Genomic DNA, 16567 nt, shown 5'->3' on the forward strand with positions numbered 1-16567 from the left:
TTTCCCCTTTTTTGGGAAGTGAACAAAAGGGGTTACTGAAAACGAAGTGATGGAAATTAAGAACAACCTGTTTTGATTGTTTTGTGAAGGCTAAGGTAAAAGGACAATGACTATACTATTGAAGAAGAATATTGCAGAAACTCACCAAGCCAGCAGAATCAGAATAAGGACAAAATTTATGCATTATTAAGCAAAGCAAACTTGGGATTTTTTATTCGAAGCTTAATTAAAAGCTATGTTTAAGACTTTGTCGAATGTTGTAGGCTAAGACTTATGAACGTTTGGGGTGAGAATCAATCAAAAGACAGGAAAGTAAAGTAAAAAGAAGACGTTAGTTGATTAGATTTCGCACAAGCATGCAATTGGCATTATTCCTTTAGATTAAAGCACGTCTCATCCCAATTTCTATCAATTGTAAAGAATGGTACTATAAGAATTAACTTGTAAATTTTGGAGACGAAACAAATTGATTAGGTTTCCCATGTCTGAACACTATTTCTTCAATTGATAACAGTGTCTAATAGAACTTCTATTATAGAAGTGTAAGTAAATTGTCAAGTGTGTTTACTGACTCGAGGAAAGTTTCAAAGATGCAAACACCTTGAACAATTTTTAATATGTGCCTGCCTATAAATTTACCTCTAGCTAGCTATCTAAAAACTTAAAAGGATGCAAGTTTAGCAAGTTCCAAAATTTTAATTAATTAATAAAAAAATAGGTTAATTAAGTAGAAATAAATACGAGGAGAGAAAAAGAATAGAAAGCTGAGAGGGAAAGAGAAAATAAGAAAAGGAAAGAGACAATCTCAATTTTATTATTTAATTTGACATGAATCATTTTCTTTTTTTCTTTTTTTCTTTTTTTTTCCTCCTCTCCTCTCCTTTTTTTTCATTTCTTCAAACTAAAGAAGTAAAGATGTAAAAATTAACGACTCTTTAATCTCCATGTTTGACTCCATGTGCCAGATAATGAAGCAGATTTTCTCCAAAAAAAATGATATTACATATCACTAACTATTCTTAGGGACTGTTTGGCCTATTTCGTTCAACGGTTTGTAATTATATAAAATAACTACAAAATTTGAGGACCTAATTGAAAATGTTTGCATTATATTTCTTAAAAAAATGGAAAATAAAATGTATCAGGCTATCAGCACAATTTTTTTTTTCTTTTACGATTGGCTGTAAACCCTAAACCTCGAAAACAGAGAAATAATTATTCTCGATTCCACGATCATTTTCGATGGCTTCGTCAGAGATCGAGGTGGTTTCATCAGCAGAAGCGAAACCGAATGAGAACCAAAACGACAACCAAGCTGCCGTAACGGATGTGTTCTCCGCCTCTGCTTACGGAGACTTCGAGAAACTAAGAAAATTTGTAGAGGAAGACGGCGCTTCCGTCTCTAGACCCGATGGAAACGGCTATTTCGCTCTCCAATGGGCTGCGCTTAACAACTTCGCCGATATCGCGCAGTATATTATTGATGTAATGCAATTTTTCTCAATTGCTTTAATTGTGCAGCTACTCTGCGTGTGGCATTTTAGTTATATTTCAAATGCTGCTATTTTCTTTTTATATTTGAGTAATATGAACACCTTTTATCAACAGATCACATAGGAACTCTAATAGAAACTGTGATACAAGTTATGGTACAACTTGTGGCTACTGGACTAATGCATTATGAATGGTTGAGATTGCATTTAATATGTGTTATTTCTAAGGTGTATTTGTTACACGTGTTGGATAAAATCTTAGTTGTTGAAAATTCACTTATCCAATGACTTGAAAGTTGTTTTTATAAATGAGGCACTGTTGATTTGCAGCTTTAAATGTGGTAAGAATTGAAAAGAAAAGGTCAAAATAGGAAATAGATTAAATAAAACACTTTCTATATGCTTTTGACTAATTTTGCTTGTGGTTGATTGATGAGGTATCTTTAGCATTTTTGTGTTTTTTTTTTTTCTTTTGGGCTTGAATAGAAAAGTTTATGTTAATACGGGTTTTTATATTTTCTTGAATTGGTTTTCTTGTTTTATATGGAATATTTATAAATTCTATTCTGACTGCTGTTGAAGCATGGGGGTGATGTCAATGCAACTGATAACAATGGGCAGACGGCTTTGCACTGGGCAGCTGTTAGGGGTTCGATTGCTGTGGCGGATGTGCTTGTACAGAATGGAGCTCGAGTCGAGGCAGCTGATGTACATGGGTATCGGGTAAATTTCTCAAGCTTTTGTGGGTAATTTATTTTTTCTTGTACTGAATTCAAGTTGAGAATCAGACAATATGTGTGTAGTAATGATACTATTTAGAAAAAAAAATTGATATAGAGTATATTTCCGGTAAGATGTACTTATATGATTTTAATGCAGGCAGTTCATGTTGCCGCTCAATATGGGCAGACAGCTTTCTTAAATCACATTGTTGCAAAGTATCATGCAGATTATGATGCATCGGATAATGAAGGGAGGAGCCCTCTTCACTGGTATGTTGATAATCACTGACTTCACAGGTTTTTTTTATTTTCAAGTTCTGTTACAATTAACCGGAAAATTAGAAGATCCTTTACTTTAGGATGATTTCTTAGAAGTTCAAGTTGACAGGAAAATTTCTGATTGTCATTAAAATGTAATGAACATTGCTCAAGTGCCTAACATGTATAATTGCCTATGTAGAATAGTACACTTGTTATATAAGAAAATTAATTAATGATGCCGTTAAATTTGTTTGAAGTATCTAGTATACGGCTGCTTTTGTGCTTGACGTTCTATGAAGTTTTGCATGTTGAATATGTTTTTGAATGTTTGATGTGTTTAACTTTTAAATCTTGGCAAGTGACTGCTAAAGTGAACCAGCTGTTCATGGTTGTAATTGTTTCAAGTCAATTTTTCCTTTCGCTGGAATCTTCATTTTTGTTCTTTCTCCATTTTGCTTGTGCTTGAAATTCTTATCCTTTTCTCTACTCTCTTACACCTTTGACAAGTACAGTAATACCTGATTTCAGTTTCTGTTTCAAACCGTTTGATTCTAGGGCATCTTTGGATGCTTGAGGTTAATAAATGTTTAACATGTCAGTACTAGCCGAAGATGTTCATGTTGAGTTTTAGTGCTTAAACTATTTTGCTTGCCGTAGGCATCTTTGATCAGAAAATAGTAAATGCCTGTTAAACATTGTTCTCCTCATGGTGCTATAAACCAGGGCTGCATACAAGGGATTTGCAGATACAATTAGACTACTACTTTTCAGAGATGCAAGCCAAGGGAGACAAGATAAAGATGGTATGTGGGCTTTGAGTATCCTCTGGCTCTTTTATTTGGCGTGCTTTCCCAACTTATAAATCTTTAAATTTGATGAAAAAAATCCATGACTGCAGCTGGGTGTGGCAATAGTTTTATCTGACAAAACAAATTAGACTCATGAAGACAATCTTATTACTACAAAAGAATAACATTGATGCACGTCCAAAGAGCTAGCTCCTTTATTTTCTATTCATCTTTTCACAACTGTACCAAGCTTATTGGCTGTGATAATCGTTTTGGTAGTGAAACTGAAGTTTCTAAATGCTTTCAGGGTGTACCCCTTTGCACTGGGCTGCATTAAGAGGAAATGTGGAAGCATGCACTGTCTTAGTACATGCTGGAACAAAACAAGAATTGACGGCGAAAGATAAAGCTGGGCTTACTCCAACTCAGCTCGCATATGATAAAGGTCATCGGCAAGTCGCCCTTTACCTTGTACGTGATTCTGTGTTGATGTTTGCCTTAGGTAGTTTACTTTTGTTTGAGTATTTGAAATTAAGTCTTATTTGTTGAATCTGTAGGATTTTAAGCTTATGGAAATCGCTAGTACTAATTTATCTTTGAGGAGATATTTATTTCTTGAATATGTTTAGAAGTGAGGCTAGTTTTCTTTTGTGTCTAGGGAACTTGTGATTTCATTCAGTTCTTTGTCTTTTGAAGTGAGATGAAATCACTATTATCGTCAATTTTTATGGAGTCCTTCGTTTTTCTTGTCGATGACTTCCAAAGTTAGATTTGGAGTGGTTAGATACTTCTTAAGAGAAATAATCATGCAGAAATTGGAAGAATTTCCTCTAATTTGAATTTTGAAAATTGATTATGGAATCTACGTTATGTCATACAAATACAAATTAGGGGTACACCTAGAAACATGGTTTATTGGACTTTCAGATTTGATTTTCTGGCACTTCATATGTTTTGTTGATCAATTGCTGAGTATGTTTGTTCCTTACTCCCAAATTGGGTATTGGAAAAACGTTAGGTTATTTTCTTTTCATATCATCTATATCTTCGTCATCATTGGAGCTTGGCAACCAGTAACACTATACATATTTTGTCGGGTTTCGTTTCAGTCTAATGCACAGCACATGCATCGAAACCACTGGGGTGACAAAATTTGTGGTCGGAAGACAAGTGATATTGGTTATGCGCCGATTTTGTTTTCTATCATTATCCTTTGCATCATCCTCTTCATCAACTCAGTTGTGGCTGGTAGGAAATCTATAGTGTTTGAATATTTCATGTTTTTAATTGGTTTATTGGAAATTTGAGATTTTAATCCTGATTGTGTCCTTATCTGTCATTCTAGCTCCCAGGTTGACCAAAGTAACTGCTGTTCTTGGACTTTGGTCATGGACTGTTGTTTCTTTAGCTGTTGGTTCACTTATAATGTTCTATAGGTGTTCGAGGTAATTTCTTGCACTGTTGTTAATGTTAAGGTTATAAAGAAATATTCTTTGTTTTTGGTATTGACTTATATAGTATGTGAAAGAAATGAGGAAATATTACGTGTGCCTTTGTCTGGGATGATACTGTCATCTGATTATACAATTGAAACAATTGGAATTATCAAGCACTTCTATTCCAACTTGTGTTTCTTTGGTGGTTTGGGGATCATTAATCTCTTTGACTGAAAGTGACTTGCAGTCAACGTAATCAGCAGGTTTTGACTATTTTCCTGTGTTTTCCTGACTATGTATAAGCAACCTAAAGTTTGAAAGAGGCAATGTGAGTTGATATTTGTGCCCTTTTGATCAATGATACTGAAATAGTTGTTTCTTTTCTACTACTGTTATATTGGCATTTGCTTATCTTGAACTTGATGTCATTTGATATATTATCCCTCCCTGTTTATTTTGATAAATGGTAATAGTTTGCTTCTCAATTATTTCTTATTTCTTAATGTTCAAGTTAAGTTTATGATGAAATCTTTTAATTGCCTGCAGTAAAGATCCGGGTTATATTAAAAGATCACAAGATATTGATAATCATACAGATTCAGAGGTATGAAATTTTTCTCGTCGAATTGGATTATGTCATATACTGTTCAACCTCTAATATTAGCAGCAGAAGTTCAGCACTTGTTATTTTAATTTAGGAGTCTTAATTCCATATTTGGGGGAAGAGAGATGGTGGTTTTATGGAAATTTGGTGTGTCAAAAATTTTTTGGCTTTTTGTTGGAGAGCAATAGCCGTATTTTTGAAGATAAGTTGAAGATTGTGAACTTTTATGGGACAAGGCTAACTCTTGGAATTGCGTCTGGCTTCAGATATTTGGTGAATGGAGACCTGAATGTTTTTCATTCAAGAAGGGAAAGTGGTTGTTTGATGATCATGGTGTTTTGTGGAATCTTTTACTGAGATTTGTATTTGATTTCATATAGTTTCTTCATAGTGGACTGCAATTGATCTGTTGTGATTATTAATTGAACATATCTCTTATTGAAAAAGAGAGCTTCAAAACCATATAATGGTTGAGTGCTTTCTACACTACTGGGTGAGGGACTGAAATTCAATCGTACAAAAGTTATTTATTAGCACTTCGATCCAATAATCTGAGGGTTATTAAAGTCAAATTTCAAAATGTGAATCTGTTATTGCTATCCACTAAGAGCCTGTTTTATCCATTACCATAAAGTAGTTTTCCACATATTGCTTGTATAGTGCGGCTGATTGTTTGGGGTGGAAGGGCTGCTTATTCCGTTTTGGACTGGGACATTGACATTTGGTGGCCATTAGAGTTGCTTAATTCGTTAATGATGTATTGTCATTTGCAGGATCCCTTGTTGACTATTGATCTAAACAACTCCCCCATATGGACAGGAAATTGGTCTCAACTCTGCCCTACTTGCAAGGTTTGCTTGATGACATTTCTCTTTGTAAAGAAGATAACAAATATATTTGTGGTGCATGTTTATTTTGTTTTATTCTCAGATTATTATTATTATTATTGTTTTAATTTTCAGATAATTAGACCTGTTCGCTCTAAGCACTGCCCTGCATGTAAATGCTGTGTGGAACAGTTTGATCATCACTGCCCATGGATATCTAATTGTGTTGGGAAGGTAAGCGGTTGGCTTGAACTATGCTAGGATGGAATTGAGATTATGGCATTCCTGAAATGACTGAAAAGCTTGATCAATCGGTTATTACTGACCAAAAGTTCAAGCACACAACAAAACAGCTCACTTTTGGGGTCTGTCTTCACATTTCTTCATTCCATCCAAGTTGACCAAATTTATTAATTCTGAATCTATGCTTAAATAGAACTTGAAACACACCTCTTAATGCAATGTACAGCACTTTGAAACCAATTTCTGTAAAGCAGTTGTGATGCCAAGAATGATGTTATCCAAGTTATATTATGTTAGTGTTTTACCCATTATAGCCTTTGATCTTGCAAGAATGATGTTAAAATGCGATATTTCCTAACATAGAGTCTTCAATATTATACCTGATTTCGAGATCTCTGACATTCTTTGGTTTTGTATCACATCCATACTCTATATTTGTTTCTTTACCAGTTGTTACAAGAATGCTTAGTACTTTTCTACATTTTATTTGATGTAATCTCCACTTGGATAATTGACCTGAAGATGTTATGCATGACTTTGCTTCAAGCTTTAACATTTTTCATTTCTTGTTGCCTCACCTGCATATGTTTTATCTTTAAACGTATTTTTCATGATGCTTCTTGCAGAGGAACAAACGAGATTTCTTTATTTTTCTATGCTTGGGAACTTTGACTTCGTACCTTGCTAGCGGCATTGCTATTCATAGTATGTAGATTTATCCATGTTCCCACTATTTAAATTTTCCAAGTACACGTATAGGTGCTTTGTACCTAATATTCTATGTTTTACAAGATAAGGGCAATATTTCATTTATGCCAGGAACTTGGACAGCACCGCACTTGCCTGCCGGTGGAACATGGATTCACTATGTGCTGGTGCATCCTGGTCTTGTTTTGTTTCTAGTTTTAGACACTATTATTTTGATTGCCGGAACAACTTTGACCTCAATACAGGCTTACCAGGTAATTGACTGGAGACTACTAGACCTTTGATATTTTGTGGTAATAGTTTTCGAGGGTATATGCTGTTAAGGTGGGTAGATCCGCATGAGGTTATTAGTTCCTTCTTCTTTTGTTAATGTTCTTGTTTCCAGTCCTATTCAACCAATACCTTTGTGTTATCACTCATATGTTAGTTGATGATCACATACCATACAATATCATTCGAATTTCCTAATGTACATTTGAAATCACTCTTGCGCTTGTCAAATTTGTTGCACCTATTGTGATAGAAGATAGTTGATGTCCACAATTGATTTGCTTGAGCTTATGATTAATGTACTTTTCGTTTTGATATTGCAGATAGCACGGAATATCACAACTAATGAGTTGGCAAATTCTGTTCGGTATGATTATCTTCGTGGTCCAGATGGCCGGTTTCGTAACCCATATAACCATGGGTGTCAAAAGAATTGTGCAGATTTCTTCATTCATGGTTACACAAATGATGATGAGCTTGCTTGGCCACCATTACAGCTGGCTGCAAGATAGGACTATTGACTTTTACACACTGATTATTACTACTAAGCTCGGCTGGTTGCTCTTCTTGGTTGTAGATAATACTCAGGTAACCCTTCACACTGGTGGGAATCCCTGTCATCTTTGACCCTAGGCATTCTTGTTGATGATATATATAAACCAACCTTTCGACATTGAAATTGTATCATGTGCTTATCGGATTGCTGTTTCTGAAAAATGCAATATACATCAATAGAAAAGAAATGAAAGCTTCGAATTTTGATTCTTTTTTTCATGCAAGGAAATGTATTCTGTAATACCAATGTACAATTTGATTTATAAGTAGTCGATGTTCTGAAGATCAAGAGACAATTCATTGCATCCAAACATCTCAAGCTTCAAGGCTAGTCTATTTGCAATGAACCACTAGGTTTTAACAAATTCGAGGGCAATATGTGTAAAATACGAAAAGCTTCAACAAATTCATCTAAATACAAAGACTAAGATGCTTACAGTACCCGAAGTTGATTTACCCTTATTAAGATGCACTCTCCTGTTAACAAATATAAATATAAGAGTTTGATGAGATCTGAACTGCCTTCCCACTAAACAAATAAAGGTCCGCTAGGTCATCATAGACTGTTTGAAACTTGATCAGTAAGTACAAGAGGCAGATAGTTCAACAGCAAAATGTCAACTTTAGTGTATCCCACTAGGCCATGTTTGATTCTTTACAGGTTTGAGAATTGCTTCAACCTCTGTTAGAGCTTCCTGATCCTTTCCAAAAAGTGCCAGTTCTGATGCAGCAGTGACATTCTCCTGAACCTGGTTATAAAAAAGCAATGTTTAACTAACAGGCCAAAAAATAAATTCAATATTCTTTGTTTTGATTGAAGTCTGAAGACATTACGGAGAAAGCTTGAGAGCAGGAGGAAATGGATCCATAAGACTCAACATGATTAGGAGAGATAATTACTGAAAAAGAATTTTATGTTGGATAGTACAGAAATGAATCAATTAAGCAAACCTGTTTAACAGAGTTCATGCCAACCAGCACCGATGAAATATCCTTATTTGACAAGCTGTATTGCATGGCTATCTTTGAAATGTTCTTGCCCTTCTCTTTACAACGGGCAGCGGCAGCTTTGCATGCAGACTGTCAAAATGAAACAAAGTCTCAACAAAATAAATGACTGATCAGACAGATTTCAAATAAGATGCGATCCATTTGAGGGAGAAAGAATACCTTGAGTTCAGGTGAAGCTGGGTGCCATTCTGGGGGACCATTATCTGTAAGAAGCCCCATTGCAAGAGGGGAAGCACTAATGACGCCTACACCCTTGCTCTTCAAGTAAGGCAGTAAATCCTCCAATGTTGAATCATTAATACTGTAATGGCAGTACGAAAGAATTACATCAACTGCACCAGGTGGCACCCGATCAAGCATGTAGGTAAAAATTTCCAAGGGAAGTCCGGTAATACCAATGAAACGGATTTTCCCTGCTTCCTTCTGCTTCTGAAGGGCAGGAATGGTCTCATTCACAATCTGTTATCAGAAACAAATAAAAGCAGCCTAAACGTCATGATTACATTCATTTAAAATACGAGAGTGAAAACAATGTATAAAAAGTAAATAAAAATCGCAAGTAGATAAATATAAATCAGGATTCATAATACTGACCTGGTCAAGAGACCCAAATTCAATGTCATGGCACTGCAGTATATCGACGTAATCAAGCTGCAACCTCGCCAAGCTCTCATCAATGCTCCTAGTCACTCTCTCAGCACTAAAATCAAAACCGTCAACATACCGCCCGCATTTTGTTGACACAATATACTCATTTCTCGGAACGCCCGCAGCTTTCAGTGCCTTACCAAGCATCTTCTCAGACAATGTCCCTCCATAATATCTTCAAAAATTGAGAAAAAGAATCGAAAATTAGAATTAAAATCGAAAAATTAAGCACAACATTCATATGCAATTTTCTGCCCAAATGAATAGATTAATGTCATTTCCATCCCAAATGAATATCCCCCATTTCACAATCAAATATATTTCTCATAAAATCTAAATGAAGCAATACAATTTTTAATTCATTTTCTTCCCCTTAATTACATAAAAACATCATAAAGATTTCATTTTTAACACATACAGACTACCCATTTTCACATCCAACAACAACTAAGCTAATTCCATGTCATTTTTGTTATTAATCTTTTTATTCCTGGATCAACAAATAATGACCGAACTACAAATAAAAAATTAAAAAAATATATATTTCAATGCTACTATTTATCAAAAAATTAATAAAATGGGATAACAGAAACAACACGTACGGAGAAGTGTCAAAGAAGTTGATGCCAAGGCGAAATGCTTCGCGGACGGAGGCAACGGCGTCGTTTTCAGAGACGGCCCCAAAAACGTTGCCGAGCGGCGAGGCGCCGAAGCCGACGCAACTGAGGCGGAGGCCCGTGTTGCCCAATGGTCGGAGCTCTAATTTGCGAAGTGGGAATGCCATTTGAATTAAGTTTAGGGCTTCTGAGAGGCGTTTGGGAAGTGGGAAAAATTTTGTGAGAATACAATTTCTTTATTTACTCACTTTTTTTTCCCGGGAAAAGTTTTTAACAGTTAAAAGAATATTCGAATGGAAGTAGTTTTTTACTGTTCATGTGTGATTGGAAGGAAATTTCTTGTGGGACCCTTTCAGTGGATAGTGGGTATTATATCCAATTATTCGGTGGATAAAAGATATAATGGTGTTATATTCGAGAGTTTAGGGAATAAGAATAAAAGAATGTGAATGAAATTCGTCGGGAAAAAACTCTTTTTATTTTTAGAGTTTCGTGTAATAATTCATTTTATTTTTATTTTTTAAATAATAGTTTAAAATATTTTTTTGTTAATTTACCGTTAGTTAAATATCGTTTGTTAGTAATTCATTAAAGGTAAAAAAAGATTTTCCATCAAAGAGAAAATTAGAAAAATAAACAAAAGTTGACATATAATTAAAAATAATTTTATCTAATCTCACTAAACAAAAAATAACGAAAAAGATGAAAAACTTATATTTCACGAAATTTTTTTTTACTTCTTTCTATTTTGGCAGCATGAAAGCCCTATAAACCATATATTTAAGTACAAAAAATATCATAATTTTCTTATTCGTATAAGTATACTCTCTAATTGTAATGTAAAATGGCTTGATTGAGTTGAAGATAAAAAAGATATTCAGCACATGCAAACACATAAAAATTGGTGGTATTTTTGAGTTTTTAATTACAATTTGTTCCTTATGGCAATTATTCAATGGCTATATCAAACTATATCATGATTGATCTCATTTAAGAAAAAGTTAATAAATTTTGCATACTTTGTACTGTTATTTAATTGTGTAAAAAAACTATTTTGATATAGTTTGTATCATTTTAATAAAAAATCATATTTTGCCCTTAATGAATTACTAATTAACGATTTTACACTAACGGTGAGTTAATGGAAGGATATTTTAGGCTATTGTTTGAAAAGTAAGGATGAAATGAGCTATTTTATTAAACCATAAGGATGAAAATGACTTTTTTTCCAAATTCATATTTACTTGGTACAATATAATTTGAGAATAAGAATAAAATGTGTGGATCCCATATAATTTGGGAATAAGGAATGAGAATCTCATTCCCATGGGGTTGGGAATCTCATGGGAATGGGATTCCCATTCCTTGAATTGACATTTGTACTCTCTAATTTTTTCATATTTTCCGCATTACCCTCGTTCAAATCACAAATAATTTTACTATTACATGTCATTATTATTATTAAATTTTATTAACTTTATTATTTTAGTTATTATTAATTATTGTTATTATTATTTTTATTAATATTATCATTATTAACATTTGTTATTATTATTTTATTAATATTATTTTTATAATAATATTTATACATGTATCTAGTTAATGAAAATTACATTATTTAATACTATGAATATTTTGGTAAATTGATTCTTATTTCCATTCCTCATTCCCATTTATTTTGCTAAGTAAACATATCAATGTCATTCCAGTACATTCTCATTTCCATTTATTTTTGCTAAGTAAATATTGAAATCTCATTCTCATTCATCATTCTCATTCCAATTCACTCCCATTTACAACTCATTCTCATTCCATGAAATAAACGCACTATAATAGATTTGCATTGTTAATTATACCAAGTAAATGCAATTATTGTCTCAATGATTTTGGATTTAATAGTATAATGACTAGTGAATTTATCCTTATTTTTTAGTTTAAATTTTAATTTAAAATGATAGATTTTGTAAAGATAAAATAAATTTTTAAATAATTAAAAATAAAGAAGAAAAAGATAAGGTTGAGAACAAATCAATTAATTATTATTTTCTTTTCATATTTACAGTTAGTCATTTTTTTTTTAGAGATAGTCATTATCATCTTAATAAAATAAGAATTCAATTAAAGAATAAGAAAAACATATTAATCCATAAATAAGGTTCTTGTGCCCCAGCATCAAGTCTGTTGGCAAATCCAACCCGCATCATTTTTTTTTCGTTGTCTTTATATTTTATAATATTTGGAGTATGCAAGTAAATAATCCATGCTCATGTCTAGGGGAAATCAAATCTTTTCTAGTATGGATAAAAAAAAATTTACTATTTGATTATTAGATAATTCTCCCATCTGAAATTTACGAACGTTTGCAATTAAACATGACTTATATATATATGTATGTATGTATGTATGTATGTATGTATGTATGTATATAACCACAACTCGGAAGCTCATTTTCCTAATTAACTAATCCAAGTAACGTTAATAGGCAAGTTGTTGTTTATGATGAAGTACAAAGTAGGCATTATTATAGAGAGTATATAGATTCCAAGAAATTTCCATTATTTTGGCCTACTTGCTGAATGCAATTTAAGATCATCATTTTGAGGGGCCGGGTTAAGTGTTAGTCCGTCTGTTAGAGTTTCTCTATCAGCCCGAGGGAATCTCTCAATGCATAGACATGATTACTTTGAATATTAGCACCAGCTTTTTTCACGATAAGAATAATTTGTCTCCTGAACCAAGAAGCACGAACAAAAATTCAAACTCTGATCGGTGCTGAAGCCACCAACTATATTCTATTTTACAAATTTCAGCATCATTCTTAGAGAATCTAGTGTGTTACACCCAAGATTATCCTGTAAGTGATTATATGAATAAGAACCAGGAAGCTTCTCAACCATTTCACAGACTACCATAATATAGGGGACACAGCTAATATAATTGCATCCAGCATATTCAGTTCTGGAATTAATCAACAGTTCAACACGGACTCTCATCTTTTTGTATAGCAATCCATTCCAAGTGTAAAGATAAATCAAGTTTTGTTTCAACACAACTGGAATATACAATGTCTTTTGGTAAAGCACAACCCAATAACCCATTGCTTTACAGAACCTTACCTGAAATTTACCGCTATTGATCTCCCTAATCTTGGTTCGTGATCTCAATTTAGAATAGAGTGACTCTAGCTTACATATAAGCTCATTTATCACCCTTTTCTAAGCAATGTACGACAGCTGAACTGTTTAGCATACACAAAAATTGATTATGTGTTTAGTAATGGAAACCTGAATGCCGAAAATAAATAGCGTTACAGCAGACACCTGTGTATTGTAGATATATATACTTTAGTTTAGAGTACTCCTTTATATGCTTTCTCCTTTCTTTCAATTTTTTCTTGTTTTTTTTTTTTTTACCCAGTGACCGTTTGGTTGAATCATCCGTTCGTGTCACAAGGGTATAAAAAAATAGTGATGGAAGTTAAAAGATCAACGAATGATCAAAAGGGGTGAAGTTTGAACCCGAGTTGCCTGAAGCGCACGTCGGCAGCCTGTGAACATGAAAAGTCAAAGAAAAGTTTCATAGGAACAGCACTGTTTGTTTTCCGAAATTAATAATTTTTCGGGCTGTTTACACATTCTTGCTTTTTAGTTCACATGTACCAAAAACTATTTATCACAACTGGTATGTGCATTGGCTTATCAGCAAATTATTGGCTTCAATTTGTGAATATCATACGGGCTCGGTTCGGTTCGGTTCCAAAAAACGCCTCCCCTTTAATAGCCGCTGGGTTTTTTATTTGGTCAATGACAAATCTTGATTTGAAATTTCAACGCTTAGTTGGTGATGAAAGTCCACAAAACAACAAAATGGAGGATTGTTTATGGCATTAATTTGTCAGCAAAAACAGACCCACTTACCGTAAAATATTCTCATTCTGTTGCATTGTCTCACAAGTTTACTCATCCATCATTGGCACCGAATTTCAAAAGCCATTTTCACATCAAAACTATAAAGTTGACGAGTCAGTCTCCAGTTATTGTGGAGAAGGTCTTGAACAGGAAAACCCTTTTGGTTATTAACTGCAGGGGGAGTACTTTCACACTGCTATAAAGTCTTGAGCTTCTACGTGTAAATTATTCTCGTGCTCATTTGCTTTTGCTTGAATTTGACGATTTCATAAACACAAAACAGGTCTTAATATTTGGGTATCATTGGTGGTGGTTTCTTGTTTTGCAGGCCATTCCATCAGAGGGAATTTAAGCTTCTTCACTGGAGATTTCATCGATCAAAGGGTTACCAGAACTGGTAAGCCTAATTTCTTCTGATCATTGAAACAATTTCGATGGCTCCGTTTGGTATCTTGGTGCTGTGACGAAGGCTCTATCTGTCAAATGATGTATGTATTTGACAGCTGGGGAAGATAAGCAACTATGCTGACAAATATGTTCATGCAAATGTTTACAAAAAAAATAGAGCCTTGATCATATTAGATTAAATATGTTGATATTCACAGTCATTTAAACGTCTAGAAATTTGACTAAAATAGCAAATTTTGGCTAAATTTTTTCTGCATGATAAATTTGCAGGGAATGGAGGATCTCAGCTTCATGAATCAATGGCACATGATGAATTCTATTGATGAGTTCAACTTACTACCTCTAGCAGCTGCATTTGGAGAGAATTTGCAGCAGTCTTACACCCACCCATCTTTCAACAATAACACCGGCATCGATAGACCCCAGAAACAGCTGAAAACAAGCACTTGGAATTCATCAGAAACTGGGTTTAATCCCAATAATGTTTCTAGTATCAACATGAACCAAATGGGCATTTTGAAGCCTAAACAAGAGACAGGGGCAGGGTACCCATCTGATATTTTGCCTTCTCAAGTTTCCTTTGGAAATAACCAAAACTACGTGTTCAAAGCCAGTCAAGGAGCTAAAAGAATTAGCCCTGGAGCTGGAAACAGGCTCTCCAACACACAAGATCACATTATAGCAGAGAGGAAGCGGCGCGAGAAGCTCAGTCAGCGGTTTATAGCTCTATCTGCTATAGTTCCTGGCCTAAAGAAGGTACATATATATATATTCCTCCGAGATTATGCTGTAGCTATATTATGAGCCAAATTTTGATTATTTTTTGTTGACAGATGGATAAAGCTTCTGTTCTTGGAGATGCAATCAAGTACCTGAAGCAACTTCAAGAGAAAGTTAAGATACTTGAGGAGCAAGCAAACAAGAAGACAATTGAATCAGTTGTGTTTGTGAACAAAACACAGCTCTCTGATGAAGGTGAATCCCCTAATGGTGCATTCAATGAGGCACTGCCAGAAATCGAAGCAAGGTTTTGTGACAAAAGTGTCCTCATTAGGGTTCACTGTGAGAAGAGAAAAGGTGTCTTTGAGAAAATAGTGGCTGAAATTGAGAAGCTTTATCTTACAGTCATCAATAGCAGTGTCATGACGTTTGGGAGCTCTGTTCTTGATGTCACCATTATTGCTCAGGTAATATTCTTTTGCAAGCATCCATATTTTGTTAAAATTTTTATCTTTCCACGAAGAAATAACAGAAAAAGAAAATTTTCTTAATGCTCACAAAGAGTTTTGTGATCAATGCATCTGCGTTAATAACACTTTATCGATTAACAATCTTCAGGCCTAATAATGTTCTTTTCATTTTCAATAGATGGATGTGGAGTTCAACATGACTGTGATGGATCTTGTAAAGAATCTGCACTCAGCTTTCCAGTTGTTCGCGTGAAGGAATCACTTTCAGTTTCTTTTCAGCTTCTGCAACTACAAAATAAATAATCCTGATATACATGGAATCAGCTCAAATTCAGCTTTTTCAAACTCTTATTGCATACAGAGCGTGCAATTCTCCACCAAGTTAAGACCATTACGTGAAGCTTTGTTTGCTGTGAGGTTCATTTTGCAAGAGGGTTTTTTTTTTTTTAGTTCATTTTTGCATGGTTAAAAATATTTTTACCATGTTTTGTACGTACCCTCTTGTTTTAGAATAATGATCTCACAGCTTTACTAGGCCTTCTATATTTTTTCCATTTTCCCCTTTTTTCAAAGGAGAAGTTGAAAACTCGACTGAACCTAAACTATGCCCTCTTCATACCTAAAAAGTTGAAAAGGAATTAGAAAAGGGAAAAAAATTAAAGGGTTTTTTTAGGTGGGATGGAAAGCAGGCCTTGTCTGTAGTTTGTTTGGTCAATGTTTTAGAGGAATCTTGAAATTATTTTCTTGGGCCTCTTTTGATTTGTAATGTCATTTGGTCTGTAACAGTTTGGTTCATATTAATGAATTAATAATATTGTTCCACGCAATATTGATATTATCTTATGATATATTGTGATTCAAATCTCCAAGATTCTTCG

At 34.0% G+C, this 16567-nt stretch overlaps 3 protein-coding genes across 4 annotated transcripts; 2 read left to right on the forward strand and 1 right to left on the reverse strand.

Annotated features, from left to right (window-relative positions):
- Nucleotides 1-1156: 1156 nt before the first annotated feature.
- Nucleotides 1157-8112, forward strand: LOC18033818 (probable protein S-acyltransferase 23). 2 transcript variants are annotated; one of them, XM_006422612.2, is made up of 13 exons: nucleotides 1157-1485; nucleotides 2076-2216; nucleotides 2373-2485; nucleotides 3200-3279; nucleotides 3572-3735; nucleotides 4374-4512; nucleotides 4610-4709; nucleotides 5247-5304; nucleotides 6078-6155; nucleotides 6267-6365; nucleotides 7001-7079; nucleotides 7194-7336; nucleotides 7676-8112. In XM_006422612.2, exons 1-13 carry the CDS (start codon nucleotides 1243-1245, stop codon nucleotides 7862-7864), a joined length of 1626 nt encoding a protein of 541 aa, XP_006422675.1. In that variant the 5' UTR covers nucleotides 1157-1242; the 3' UTR covers nucleotides 7865-8112. The 2 variants fall into 2 exon arrangements, with proteins under 2 accessions (XP_006422675.1, XP_024034549.1); XM_024178781.1 differs by lacking the exons at nucleotides 7001-7079; nucleotides 7194-7336.
- A 95-nt stretch (nucleotides 8113-8207) lies between these two features.
- Nucleotides 8208-10436, reverse strand: LOC18035644 (L-galactose dehydrogenase). Its single transcript, XM_006422613.2, has 5 exons — nucleotides 10169-10436; nucleotides 9513-9741; nucleotides 9078-9377; nucleotides 8859-8987; nucleotides 8208-8656 (listed from the first exon to the last, which is right to left on the reverse strand). Exons 1-5 carry the CDS (start codon nucleotides 10348-10350, stop codon nucleotides 8531-8533), a joined length of 966 nt encoding a protein of 321 aa, XP_006422676.1. The 5' UTR covers nucleotides 10351-10436; the 3' UTR covers nucleotides 8208-8530.
- Nucleotides 10437-13836: 3400 nt separating this feature from the next.
- Nucleotides 13837-15942, forward strand: LOC18033790 (transcription factor bHLH25). The gene is made up of 5 exons (XM_006422614.2): nucleotides 13837-13864; nucleotides 14445-14488; nucleotides 14770-15255; nucleotides 15333-15686; nucleotides 15868-15942. The coding sequence occupies exons 1-5, from the start codon at nucleotides 13837-13839 to the stop codon at nucleotides 15940-15942; spliced, it is 987 nt and encodes a 328-aa protein (XP_006422677.2).
- Nucleotides 15943-16567: the final 625 nt, after the last annotated feature.

The sequence above is a fragment of the Citrus clementina genome, unplaced genomic scaffold, assembly GCF_000493195.1.
Source record: "Citrus clementina cultivar Clemenules unplaced genomic scaffold, Citrus_clementina_v1.0 scaffold_8, whole genome shotgun sequence".
Lineage (NCBI taxonomy): Eukaryota > Viridiplantae > Streptophyta > Magnoliopsida > Sapindales > Rutaceae > Citrus > Citrus x clementina.